The 12,611-nt window shown below is 35.8% G+C and overlaps 1 protein-coding gene across 7 annotated transcripts in view; it reads right to left on the bottom strand.

Moving 5' to 3' along the window:
- Positions 1–12,611, bottom strand: part of CCDC88A (coiled-coil domain containing 88A) — a 129,603-nt gene that overhangs the window by 31,672 nt on the left and 85,320 nt on the right. For all 7 annotated transcript variants that reach the window (XM_056122545.1, XM_056122546.1, XM_056122547.1 and 4 more), the window contains exons 15-19: positions 11,135–12,205; positions 10,279–10,406; positions 7,747–7,885; positions 3,485–3,649; positions 341–502 (exon numbers count right to left, since the gene is read on the bottom strand). In XM_056122545.1, the coding sequence (XP_055978520.1) occupies positions 341–502; positions 3,485–3,649; positions 7,747–7,885; positions 10,279–10,406; positions 11,135–12,205 (1,665 nt within the window). The remainder of the gene's footprint in view (positions 1–340; positions 503–3,484; positions 3,650–7,746; positions 7,886–10,278; positions 10,407–11,134; positions 12,206–12,611) is intronic.

The following is a 12,611-nucleotide window of genomic DNA, read 5'->3' as shown; positions in this document are numbered from 1 at the left end:
GCTGGGTGGTATGGTGAGAGAAGGGATCATGGAAAAATGGTGGAGGGATTTTGAAACAATGGTGGAAGAACTGGTGTAATATTCTGCAACTATATAATAATGACTTCAATACAATTGTAACTGATGATGTCTATTAAATTTTTAAAAATCATGTACTAAGAAAAATTAAAAATAGCTGTAAAGATAAAAATGCAATCTACAAGTTCGATAACATCAAACAGAAATAGTACGATTATTTTTAATTAATTATTAAATTCACTCATTAAGAAACACTTCACTCCAGTCATTCTGTTTGTAGCATAACTCAAGATTTTGTAACATATCCACAAAATATTACAACCTGAAGCTTCGCATTCTGTGTCTGAAGAGTAGTATTCTGTTCCTGTAACGATACTGTTTGCCTCTGCAGTGCAAGAATCTGTGCCTGCAAATTATTGTTCTGTGTTTCCAGTTGCTTCAGTTGAGTTTTCAATGCCTGCTTTTCTGCTTGCAGTGTAGCATTCTTAATAACAACAAAAAACCCACATGTATTGAAATTGAAAACAACAACAAACATTTCTGTTTAACAGATAATGGTGTCATTAATATTTGATGCTAAGTATTCATTCCTATCATATTACATTATATTTATTGCTATTATACAGGAAAAAGAATTTTCTTTTTCAGGAAATTAAGTACTGGGAATTGAATCCTGTGGCCCTAGACATGAGAGACAATATACTCTATCACTCATTCACACCCTTGGCCAATTTCAACAATTTTAATACAGAAAAAACCCAAAACATTTCTCTATGTCCCAAATTACAAACCAGTATTATTCTAACAAAAAATAATAACACAGAAATACGTACTATATATTGTGTACATATATATCATAACTACTCTATAATGTCTAAAATTTTAAATATTCTATTTCAAATATAATTACTAATACTAGAAACTAGAATGAGCTGATCAGCTATATGGTTTTCAATTTTGCTTCAAGTGACCAAAGTACTCAAAAGAAATAGGATGATGTCTAGTCAATAGAGAGCATCTTTTTCACTGCTCAAAGGCAAAGACCAACTGATCAAGCAAGTCAGCTTGTGGAAAAAAATACCTGAAGTAGTAAGTGATAGCACAGCAGTAGGGCATTTGCCTTGCACGCAGCCAGCCCGGCGGAGCCGGGTTCGATTCCTCCGCCCCCCCTTGGAGAGCCCGGCAAGCTACTGAGATTATCTCGCCCACACATCAAAGCCTGGCAAGCTACCCATGACATATTCAATATACCAAACACAGTAACAACAAGTCTCAAAATGGAGATCTTATTGGGCCCGCTCGAGCAAAATTGATGAACAATGGGAGGACAATGGACAGTGAAGTAGTGAAAAAGGAAGGAACACCATCCTAGTAGAAATATCAGCTCAATTAATCCTGGCTATCATGAAGGTGACAGATGTCACAGATAGATTGTCCTTACAGTCTCCTAATAACTTTAAACATGAAAATTAAACAATTTTCCTCTATAATTTTAATTAAAATTTAATTGTTGGCAAAACCTAGTGATGATCTGCAAAAAAATAGATTATCTAATCTACCACGATCTATTCAATATGACTAAAAATTGGTATGATTTTGTAAACCTAAACATATCAATTAAAATAAAATATACACAAAACTGTTTATTATACTATGATCTAGAAATTCCATATCAGAAATTTACCACCTGTTAGCTTATTTATGGATTTCCATTATGTCCAAATCTGAAAATAACCTAAATGTCACCTGATATTTAGTTTACTTAAGTATGATAATATCTACAATATAGATTATATATTAAACAAAATGAGAGATGTTTATCACCTAAAATAGTGTCTAAAATAATTTTTAAATGTACATACGAAACTGTATAGTAAAATCAAAAAGATAAATATTACAAATATACACAGATGAATCAGTTTTCTGATAGGAATAAGAACAGAGTTCCAGCACATCTCGTTGTGGCCCCTATTACATGTATAAAAAAAATACTAAACACTCATTTTACTTTTGAACAAGAAAGTGCCTTAAGCTCATCCATCTTTAGATACGTGTTTGCTGAATTCCTTCTATTTCTTTTTACTATAAGAAATATGGGGTGGGGAGCTTGAGCTACACCTGGCAATACTCAGGGCTTACTCCTGATGGGGCTCAGAAAACTATATGCAGTGCCAAGGATTAGAACCTGGGTTGGCTGCATGCAAGTCAAGTGCCCTGCCAGCTGTACTCTCTGGTCCTACTGGGAAATAGTTATTAAATTCACTCGGCCATATTATCAAGTGTCTGCTATCTATCAGACAAGTTCTCTTTATAAAGGCACAATGAATGAGACAAGCACTTCCTGATTTTAAGTTGTTTTATTTTTCAGTATTTTATTTAGTAAAAATTTAAAAATATTATGAAGAAATTGAATAAAGCAAGACTGTGATGATGAAGGCTTAGATTACAGACAGCTTAATGCAACAGACTCGAGATAGCAAACCTGAATGCTGAAGAAAGTCAGTGATTTGTTCAGGTAACAAGGGAAATAGAAAAAAGCCACTGTGACTTTAATTTACTCATTATTTGCTGGTGTTTAGTATTTTCCAGACATTAACAGATACTATCCCCAAATTAATATACATTGGATGGTTGAATGGCAAAATATTATATAAGGTCAGAGATCCTAGAAAGACAGTGTCATCAGGAAGGATATTATGGGATATTAAGGATATTATGTTTAACAGATAATGGTGTCATTAATATTTGCTAGTAAACGATTTCTTTTATTACAATTGAAATAAGAAGCAACTGAAGATTTTTATAAAGGTAAGTGACATGCTCTGGATAATGTCTTAAAATGTAATTTTAAGACACGGTCATGGTCCTCCCATTGTTCATTGATTTGTTCAAGCGGGCCCAGTAACGTCTCCATCGTGATACTTGTTGTTACTGTGTTTGGCATATTGAATACATCATGGGTAGCTTGCCAGGCTCTTGGAGAGGGGCGGAAGAATTGAAACCAGCTCGGCAGGGCCGGCTGCACGCAAGGCAAATGTCCTACCACTGTGCTATCGCTCCAGTCCATTTTAAGACAAAGTGATAAAAAATATAATGAACACTAAATTGAGAAAAGATTAGATAGTACCAGGAAAGGAAAAGGAAAGACTAGTCACAAGATACTCTAGAGGCCAGAGAGATAGTACAGTACAGTAGGGAAAGCACTTGAGTTGCATGAGGCTTACTTGGGTTCGATCACTGGCACTGCATATAGTATTTTGTGTGCCCCCTAAGCACAAGCCCTGAACAGAGCTGGTTATGACTCCCAACACCACCCACCCAAAAAAAAGCAATATTTATTGTGGTATGTGGAATGAGGGTGAAGTCTGGGATGGGGATCAGAGACTTGGCAGGGCACTCCCAAATTTCCCTCAAGAAACCACTGCTAATTCGGGATGCTGATTAAAATTTTTTTTTAAATACTTACATTTCTTTCTACTTCAATTAATCTGTCTTTAACTTTCAAAAGTTCTCTAGTTGTTTCCTGACTTTCTCGCTCCCATTTGTTATCTTCACCAGATGTTGGAGGAGAGCTCTGCACTGTTCTTTCCTCATCTTGTCTCTGTTTCAGAGCTTCATAATTCTTTTTCACCTAAAATTTTATTTAAAATATTTTACTGGGAGAAAATTCTAATGTATATAATGAAAATAAAAGATAAGGTTACAACATATATTATGTAAATCAAAAGGTTCAAATATACAATGAATATCTGTTGCACTGTAGCACTGTTCTCCCGCTGTTCATAAATTTAGAAGAAATGGACAAATTCTTAGATTTGCACTTAGATTCCAAGACTGAACTAGGAGGAAATGAAAAACCTTAAAGAACAATCACCAAGCAAGGAAATTAATACAGCAGTAAAACAGTTCCCCCCAAATTAGCTCAGTACCAGATAGTTTCACTACTGAGTTCAACAAAACTTTTTTTTAATTTATTGAATCACCATAAGATCAGCCACAAAGCCTTTTAGTTTAAGTCTCGGTCAATCATACAATGACCAAACATCCATTCCTTCACCAGAGCACATTTTCCACCACCAAGAACCCCAGTATACCTCCCTCCCACCCCTTCCCTTGCCTGTGTGGCAGATTTCCACTTTACTCTCTTTCTCTACGTTGATCACGTTCAATATTATGACAAAAGATCCACCATTATTATTTGGAATTTTCCCCAACAATCAGACCTGCCAAAAAGACATCATTAGATAATTTGTTTTCTATTGCTGATTATGAAGTGCATATGATGTCAGTGCAGCCACTATCGTGGCCACGCAATTTTGGATTTCTGATATTTTAGTAATAAGTCTGGAGGGATTACTGCCAAAAGCCCCTGGGTTCTGAGATTGGTTTGTGTGCCTCTGGGATCATGGTCATTCAGGAGCTGGAGGAGACATTCGTGGGCGGCAACTCAGGGCCCTGTCAGGGCAGGGAGCAGGGCCGGTTTCACCCTCCCATCCTATGAGGTCCCGTGTGCCTCATCACTGCAGTCTCATACCCGGCTGTCCATTAAGCTCTGAAAGATGGTGGCCACCATGCCGAGGCCGCCAGGGGAAAAAGGCAGTGGGAACAAACACCCTTCCCCTCCCGGGGTGGCACGGTGCTGTAGTTTAATGCACAGTTCAGATGCATTTCTGCCAAAAGCTGTTGGTATCCAAGATTGGTTTGTGTACCTCTGGGATCATGGCTGTTCAGGAGTCGGAGGAGGCATTCATGGGCGGCAACTAGGGGCATCATCAGGGCGGGAAGAAGGACCAGATCCACCCCCCCCCCCCCCATCCCATGAGGTCCTGCATGCCTAGTCATTGCAGGCTCATACCTGGCTGTCCGTTAGGCTCTGAAAGATGGTGGCAACCATGCTACTGCTGCCAGGGGTGAAAGGCGGAAGGGACAAACACCCTTTTTCTCCCGGGGTGGCATGGAACCATAGTTTAATGCACAGTCCAGATGCATTTCTGTTGGGCATTATATTTTGCTTGAATTTTCCCACCACCATTCCAGCCTGCCTGCTTGGGACAGAAGCTAGATCATTTACTTTCCATTCCTCACTTTGCATATCAGGCTTTCCTTACATGGCCATGCGGTTCGGAAGAATAGTCCTGGTGCCCACATACCAGAGCCATGCTTGTAGAAGCTCATGGTCACTGGGATTCCATCTGGAGAAGGCAGGGAGACTGCACCTGCCCCATCTGGGACCTCCTAGTGATAAAGCCTCAGTATGGGGCCCAGAATCAACAAAACTTTTTAAATGACCTAATACCTACTTTTAAGTTTTTAAGAAAAACTAAACAAAAGGGTATGTATTTTCAAATACATCCTATGAAGTCAAAATTACCCTGATACCAAAAGCATGCAAAGGACTGTCACTGTCACTGTCCTCCCATTGTTCATTGATTTGCTCGAGCGGGCCCAGAAACGTCTCCATTGTGAGACTTCTTGTTACTGTGTTTGGCATATCAAATATGTCACAGGTAGTTTGCCAGGCTTCACCATGCGAAGAGATACTCTTGGTACTTGCAGGGCTCTCTGAGAAGGGCAGAGGAATCGAACCCGGGTCACCCAGGTCAGCTGCATGCAAGGCAAACACCCTGCTATCGCTCCAGCCCATGCAAAGGACACATGTCAAAAAATTAAACTTAAGACCCAATATAGCTGTGACAAATACAGATATAAAATTTCTCAATAAATTCTTTTTTTTGCTTTTTGATTTACACCCAGTGATGTTCAGGGGTTTACTCCTGGCTCTGCACTCAGGAATTTCTCCCGGCCATACATGGGGAACCATATGAGATGCTGGGGATTGAACCCGGGTTGGCCACGTGCAAGGCAAACACCACACCCACTGCATTATCTCTCCAGCCCCAAATTCTTATTAAATGGAATTCAATGATACAATAAATGAATCATATATAACATAACCTAGCACAAAATTATGTGTCTTATTCCAGAAATCGAAGAGTGGTTTAATACAAGCAAATAAAGCAACAAACAAATCCAACAAAAAGAATTTTATAAACCACAATTGCATCATTAGATGAAAAGACAGCATTTGAAAAGATTGAACATGTATTTGTGATTAAAAGTGCTTTATAAAACTGAGACTGAGGAAACACTTTTAAACATAATAAGGTTCATTATGACAACCCGCAAAATTAGAGTATATTCAATAACAACTGAAAGTTTATCCTCTGAGATTAGGCATAAGAAAATGTTGCCTACAATCGTCACTATTACTTAGCACAGTACTGGAAATCCTAAACAGATCAAGCAAGAAATATAAATGAATGGAATTAAAACTAGAAAATAAACTATCCTACTTATAGATATTTATAATATACATAGAAAATCCTAAAATCCCCACCAAAAATAGATGCAATTGACTATATATAGTAAAAAGGTAGACTATAAAACTAATATACAGAAATATGTTACATTATTTTATACAAATATTGAGGTAGTAGGTAAAAATCAAGAAAACTATGCCATTTACAATGGCTTCAAAAAAACCCTAAGTACCTAAGAATAAATTTAGCAAGAAGTAAAATTTAGCATCTGTACAATAAAAACTGTTAAGACATTGAGAGAAATAAAACATAACACACATATAGATAAAAAGATAGTCCACATCTTTAATTAATTATTGTTAACTGTAACAATTAACATCACTGAGACAACCAAGGGCCATAGAGATAGCTCAGCAGTTTGCACTGTATTCCTAGTGTATGTACCTGAGTTTCGTACCTAGTACATGAACTCTGGTACCATATGGCCCCCTGGGTCCCCCTGCATCACCAGTCAGAGCAGCCCCTTCCACTGGGTCTGAGCATTGAACCATCTCTTATGTTAGGCAGAAGGTAGCCTGGAGTTATTCCATGTCTCCAAGCGTTGCTTTGGAGGAATCTCCCCGCCAAAAAATGTACTACCCAAACAATGTACATATTTGATACAATTCCTACCGACGTTTTAATAACATAATTAAACATGAGAGGTTCCATGTTCCCAGATTACAAAGTTATAGTAAAAAAAAATCTGGTATTTGAAATAAAAGTAGAAATATCAATCAGTGCACTAAAGCTGAGAGTGCATAAATAAATCCAAACATACCTGGGCACATACATGACAAAGGATCAAATACATAAAGGAGGGAAAGAAAACTACTCAACAATTAGTATAAGAAAACTCAGTATACTGGTGAAGGGACGGGTGTTGGAAAATTGTATAATGAAACCCAATCATGGACAATTTTGTAACTGTACCTCACAGTAATTCAATTTAAAACATTTGAACAAAACTTAGTTAATAAAAAAAAGAAACCTTGGCGTCAACTTGCGAAAGACTGAAACTATGTTACAGTATCTACAAAAATTTAGTTAAATGGATTGAAAGTTAGATATGGACCAGATATCATAAATATTCATAGCAAGACTTCAGTGATGTTTTTAAGAATTCAGCACCAACAGTAAGGGAATTAAAAACAAACAATTGGAGCAGAAATGAGTTTTGATAGTTAAATGCATGACTTGCATGCATGAGACCTGAGTTTGATAGAAGGAACTGCAAACAACAAATTAAGAAAATCAGTTGGTTGGGTTTACATCAAACTAAAAAAACTCCTGCAAAGCAAAGAACATCTTTAGTAAAACAAAAAGATGACCTATGGAATGGGAGAAAATATTTGATTATCATACTTACCGTTTTAAGTTCCTGGCGTAATTGTTGGTTATAATTTGTGGATTCTTCTAATCGAGCTTCTAAGGCAGCAATTTTTTCTTCTTTTATTTCAAGGGATTTCTTTAGAGTGGATTCTAATTTTGATTCCAAAAGTTTGTATCTATTATTTAAGTAAAATTATAATTGATTTCTGAACATAAGAAAATTATTTTTAAGAGAATGTCATATATGTAATACTTACTTCTTAAGAGACAAATTTTTCTGCTCAAATTTAAAATACTAAGCTTTTAAACTATCCCCATTCACTAAACAACATAAAACCATCGATCAAACTGGGTCCCAAATTAAAACCTTTATTGTCAAAAGCAAAAATTGATGCTTCATAAAGAGAACTGTCTCAAAAATTCATTAAACTATGAAGAGAGGAAGTGGCTGGATTTGTTACACTATTAAGCAGTTGTATATATAAAGTGAAAACAGTTATAATATATAATACAAATAAGTTCCAGACTAGATATTTCTCATTTTTTGAGAATAAAAATCAGAATCAACAGAAAGGAGGAGGAAGTGGGGGAGGGGAGAAGATAAACATCAGCAATAGCAGCAATAGAGAGAAGAAGAACCAGTAACAGCATTAGCAGCAGTGAGATGCAAAGGAAGACGAAGAATAGGCTGGACAAAGATGAAGAGTGAGCAGATAGGAGGAGGAGGAGTAGCCCAGGAACAAGTTAGTTTAGTGGCTTGAGACCCTTCTTTTCCTAATGGCTAGATTTAACTGTTCTCAATTTATTTTCTAAAAGTTTTAGTTTAAAAAATACCCTTTATTTATCTTGCCCACACCATTACAGTAGTTTCCTAACTGATCTCTGTGCCTCCAAATTCATGGTCACTGTCCTCCTGTTGTTCATCGATTTGCTCAAGCGGGCCCAGTAACGTCTCCATCATGAGACTTGTTGTTACTGTGTTTGGCATATTGAATACATCACGGGTAGCCTGCCAGGCTTTCTGAGAGGGGTGGAGGAATCGAACCCAAGTCAGTCCAGTCGACAGCGTGTAAGGCAAACGTCCTACCCGCTGTGCTATCCCTCCAGCCTGGCAACTACATGATTTACTATATTTTTCCCCTCTACTTTTTTTGTGAGCGATAGCACGGCAGTAGGGCGTTTGCCTTGCATGTGGCCGTCCTGAGTTCGATTCCTCTGCTCCTCTCAGAGAACCCGGCAAGCTACCGAGAGTATCTCGCCCACACAGCAAAGCCTGGCAAGCTACCCGTGACATATTCTATATGCCAAATACAGTAACAACAAGTCTCACAATGGAGACGTTACTGGGCCCGCTCGAGCAAATCAATGAACAATGGGAGGACAGTGACAGTGACAGTGACTTTTTTTTGCGGGGCGGGGGCTTCCAAACAGTGCCCAGTTGGCATGCAAAACATGTACTCTGGAGCAGTGAGCAGATGAAATCCTCACCCCTCCTCCTCTTTTTCATGTCTTACACTTGATAAGTAATAAATCTGGTTAAATAAAGAAGTGATACATATACAGTATCTATTAAAAGTTAGTTAAATAATTTAGCACTTAACCAGCTAATTAAAAAATTTTCATAAAATATCTAGGTAATTAATTCAGTATGGTTTGCTTGAATTTATTAGTAGAATAAATACCTCAAAATTACTTTTGACAGTATCTTTAAAAGGTTCCTAAAATTCAATTTACTATTTTAAGAATATGCAAAATTATAAAAAGCCGTAGAATTATCATTACTTTTTCCTTTTCAGCATTACTTTTTAAATATATATATTCAGTATAGAAACTTTTTTTTAACAGTAATAGTATGTGATAAAACATTATGTATTTCACTGAGTAAAAATCTAGCCTACATGAAACAAAATTCTTAACAATATTCCTGTTCTAACTGGAATCATTATGGCTTATTATATGCTAAAGAATAGATTATTTAAAAGTCTTATTAACTTTTCGATAATGTAATTACAATGGAAGAATGACTATTCTTTAAACAGATCATTTCCAAAACAAAAGTGTGTATAAGCTTTTAAAGTGTGTATAAGTGTATTTACTCTGAAACTTAGTTTTACACATTATTGTCCACCCTGCCAATTCTTCGTATATTTTCTTGTTTCCCACTGTGCTTCAGCAAGTAGAGAGGGGACTGAGCTGAGAAGCAAGGACTTAAGCCCAGCAGCTGGCAGGAAGCAGGCTTTTCGACACTGGGGAGATATTCTCCTCCTACAGATAACCCCCAACCCAGAACTGGCTTCTAATTTCTTCACCACTCTATGACTCATTCTACACTTACAAAGACATCCTAACTTAGGCTCCTAACTTCACACCTTGCTTCATTGTTCTGTAAATCCACACATTTTTCTTACTTGACTTGCTATCTTCCTTACTTAATACTCTGCCCTATCCAATTTCTTTAGCCTTATGGTCTCACATCTTTGGTATAAAAAATAAAAGAATTAACAACTCATAAAGGCACACTATTCAAATAAAAATAATTTCAACTTTTGTCAAATAACTTAATAGTCACCTGTCATCAGTATTTTGCTCGTCTTGTAAGAGTCGTTCTTTATCTAATCCTATCTTTTCAAGTTCATGAGTTAATTTTTCTAGATCATTATTCATTTGTTGTGTCTTCAATTTTTCATTCACCAAGTCCTTAAAGAAATCCCAAACTCATGTAAGTAAACATAAACATAAACATTTATAAAACTCATCAAGATTCTAACAACCATCTTCTAAAAACAGAAATAATTCAAACCAGGAAAGACAAAAACACTATTTTTGAACTTTTCCTTAATAAGTTAAACAATTCAACTTAAAAAAAACTATACAGAAGTGTTTACTTTTTGCTAATATATCTTGTTTATATTAGTCTTAAAAATAAAAATTTCTGAGTCAAAAACTTTGAAAACCATGGGGGGAGAAATAACTGTTGACATTATTCTAAAATTCTGTGCACATTTCTATAAATAAATGCCATACATAATATCCTTTTACTTCATGTGCCCTTTCCCAGTGAAAGACACTTTAAAATACTGATCTGAAGAACAAGGGGTCAGGAAAAAGGAAGCTGTTGTTTATGTCTGTAAGACTAGAACAGAAAAATAAAAAATGAGAGGCTAATAATAGCACTCCTTTCAAAGACTCTTCAGGTAAAATGCAGACTTCTAAAGTAGCTTTTTCCAGAATGCTAAGGTGTTTTTAAATAAAACTTATCAAAATACATCATGTATTGTTCAGTGCTAGCAAAAAATGAACTAAACATGCTACTTTCTGACCTCATAACCATGTTTCGGAGGACTGATCGTTCACCTACACCTATAAATTTCTAATTTTTCTCAAGAGTTCTAGTTAAGTCGTATAGGTTGTAACTGTAAATTTACCTCACGTAATGTGACCAAAGTTTTTACATCAATAGTTGCTCTCTTTACAAGCTCCTTATTTTCTTTCTCCAACTCTTTCAGACGGATGCAGGATTCTTTATAAATACAAATCTCCTTGATTAAGGTTTTGTTTTCTTTTTCCAAATTTCCAATTTTCACATTATTTTCTTCTAATGTGGTATCTTTTATTTCTGCTTGTTGTCGGAGTCTCTTGTTTTCCTTCTCCAGTTGCTTTTTATCTTTTTCCAGTTGAGAAGTCTCTTGCTCTAATGATTTATTCTCTTTCTCCAGCTGTTCTAATCTTTTGCTAGATATTTTTAACTCTTCTAAATTTTTCTGCAATGTTTGATTTTCCATCTCTAAGTCTTGTAGCTCACTCTCTAATTGTTGAATTTTTTTATTGCTATTTTCTAGCGCTTTCTGTAATCTTTGGTTCTCTGTATCTAAACCCTGGTAACTAACTTCTAAACGTTCTGTTTTCTTGAAAGATGCTTTCATGAGTTCTAAACCCTTTTTCAGTTGCTCTTTTTCACTTTCCAACTCTTTGTTTTCTAGTTGTAGCTGAGCCATTTTCATGCTTGCACATTTCAAAGATTCCACATTCCTTCGCAGTTCTAAGTTTTCCTCATCTAGCTGGGAATTCTCTTTTTCGAGAGATTCTAGCTGAAAAGTAAGGTTTTTAAAACCATCCAAAGTTTTTTTCAATTTCCTATTTTCTCTTTCTAGCTCTGAATTTTCTTGTTCTAAGGACTCAACTTTTTCACAAGTAATTTTTAAATTGGTTATCTTTTTCTGTAACAATTCATTTTCCTTTTCAAGATGATGCAATTCATTTTCAAGTTCTTCTGCTCGTTCTCCTTTCTCTTTATAATGTTCTAATTCTTTTCTAATTTGTCTTTTTTCAAATTCAATTTTGCTTAGCTTGCTGCTTGTTTCTTTGATAGATTCGTGGAGAATTTTATTTTCTTTTTCAATGTCCTTCACCCTTGCTTCAGCACTTATCTGGGAGCGCTGCCTCAAAGAAGACACAGTTTGATTCAGATGCTCATTTTCCTGTTCCAATATTTTAATCTAATATAAAGAATAAAATTAAAATTTTTATTTAGTCAAGAAAACTAAATATATAATTATAGGATTTATTTTTCTAAAACTAATAGGAACTTAGAATTTAGCTAAGTGTAGAGTAAATGTCTTACATGTGTGACGGCCTGGGTTCAACCCCAGCAATGCTAAAAAAGCAAAAGAACTCAGAGTGTACCTTACTTTTTTAAAAAAAGAAAAAACTTTTTTATTGAATCAATGTGAGATAGACCCTTAAAAAACTGCTCATGATTGGCTTTCAATCACGGAGTATTCCAACATCCATTCATCCACAGTAAGATCACTTTGTAGATATCGAATCAGGTAACAAAGTTCATGTCTTAAAGGAGTTCATAATATAAAGTAATAATTAACTGATATGTACTTAATAAAAATT

This window comes from Sorex fumeus, unplaced genomic scaffold (genome assembly GCF_029834395.1).
Source record: "Sorex fumeus unplaced genomic scaffold, SorFum_2.1 ptg000006l, whole genome shotgun sequence".
Taxonomy (NCBI): Eukaryota; Metazoa; Chordata; class Mammalia; order Eulipotyphla; family Soricidae; genus Sorex; species Sorex fumeus.
Note: the sequence above shows the minus strand (reverse complement) of the source record. Positions and strands in the feature narration are given on the sequence as shown.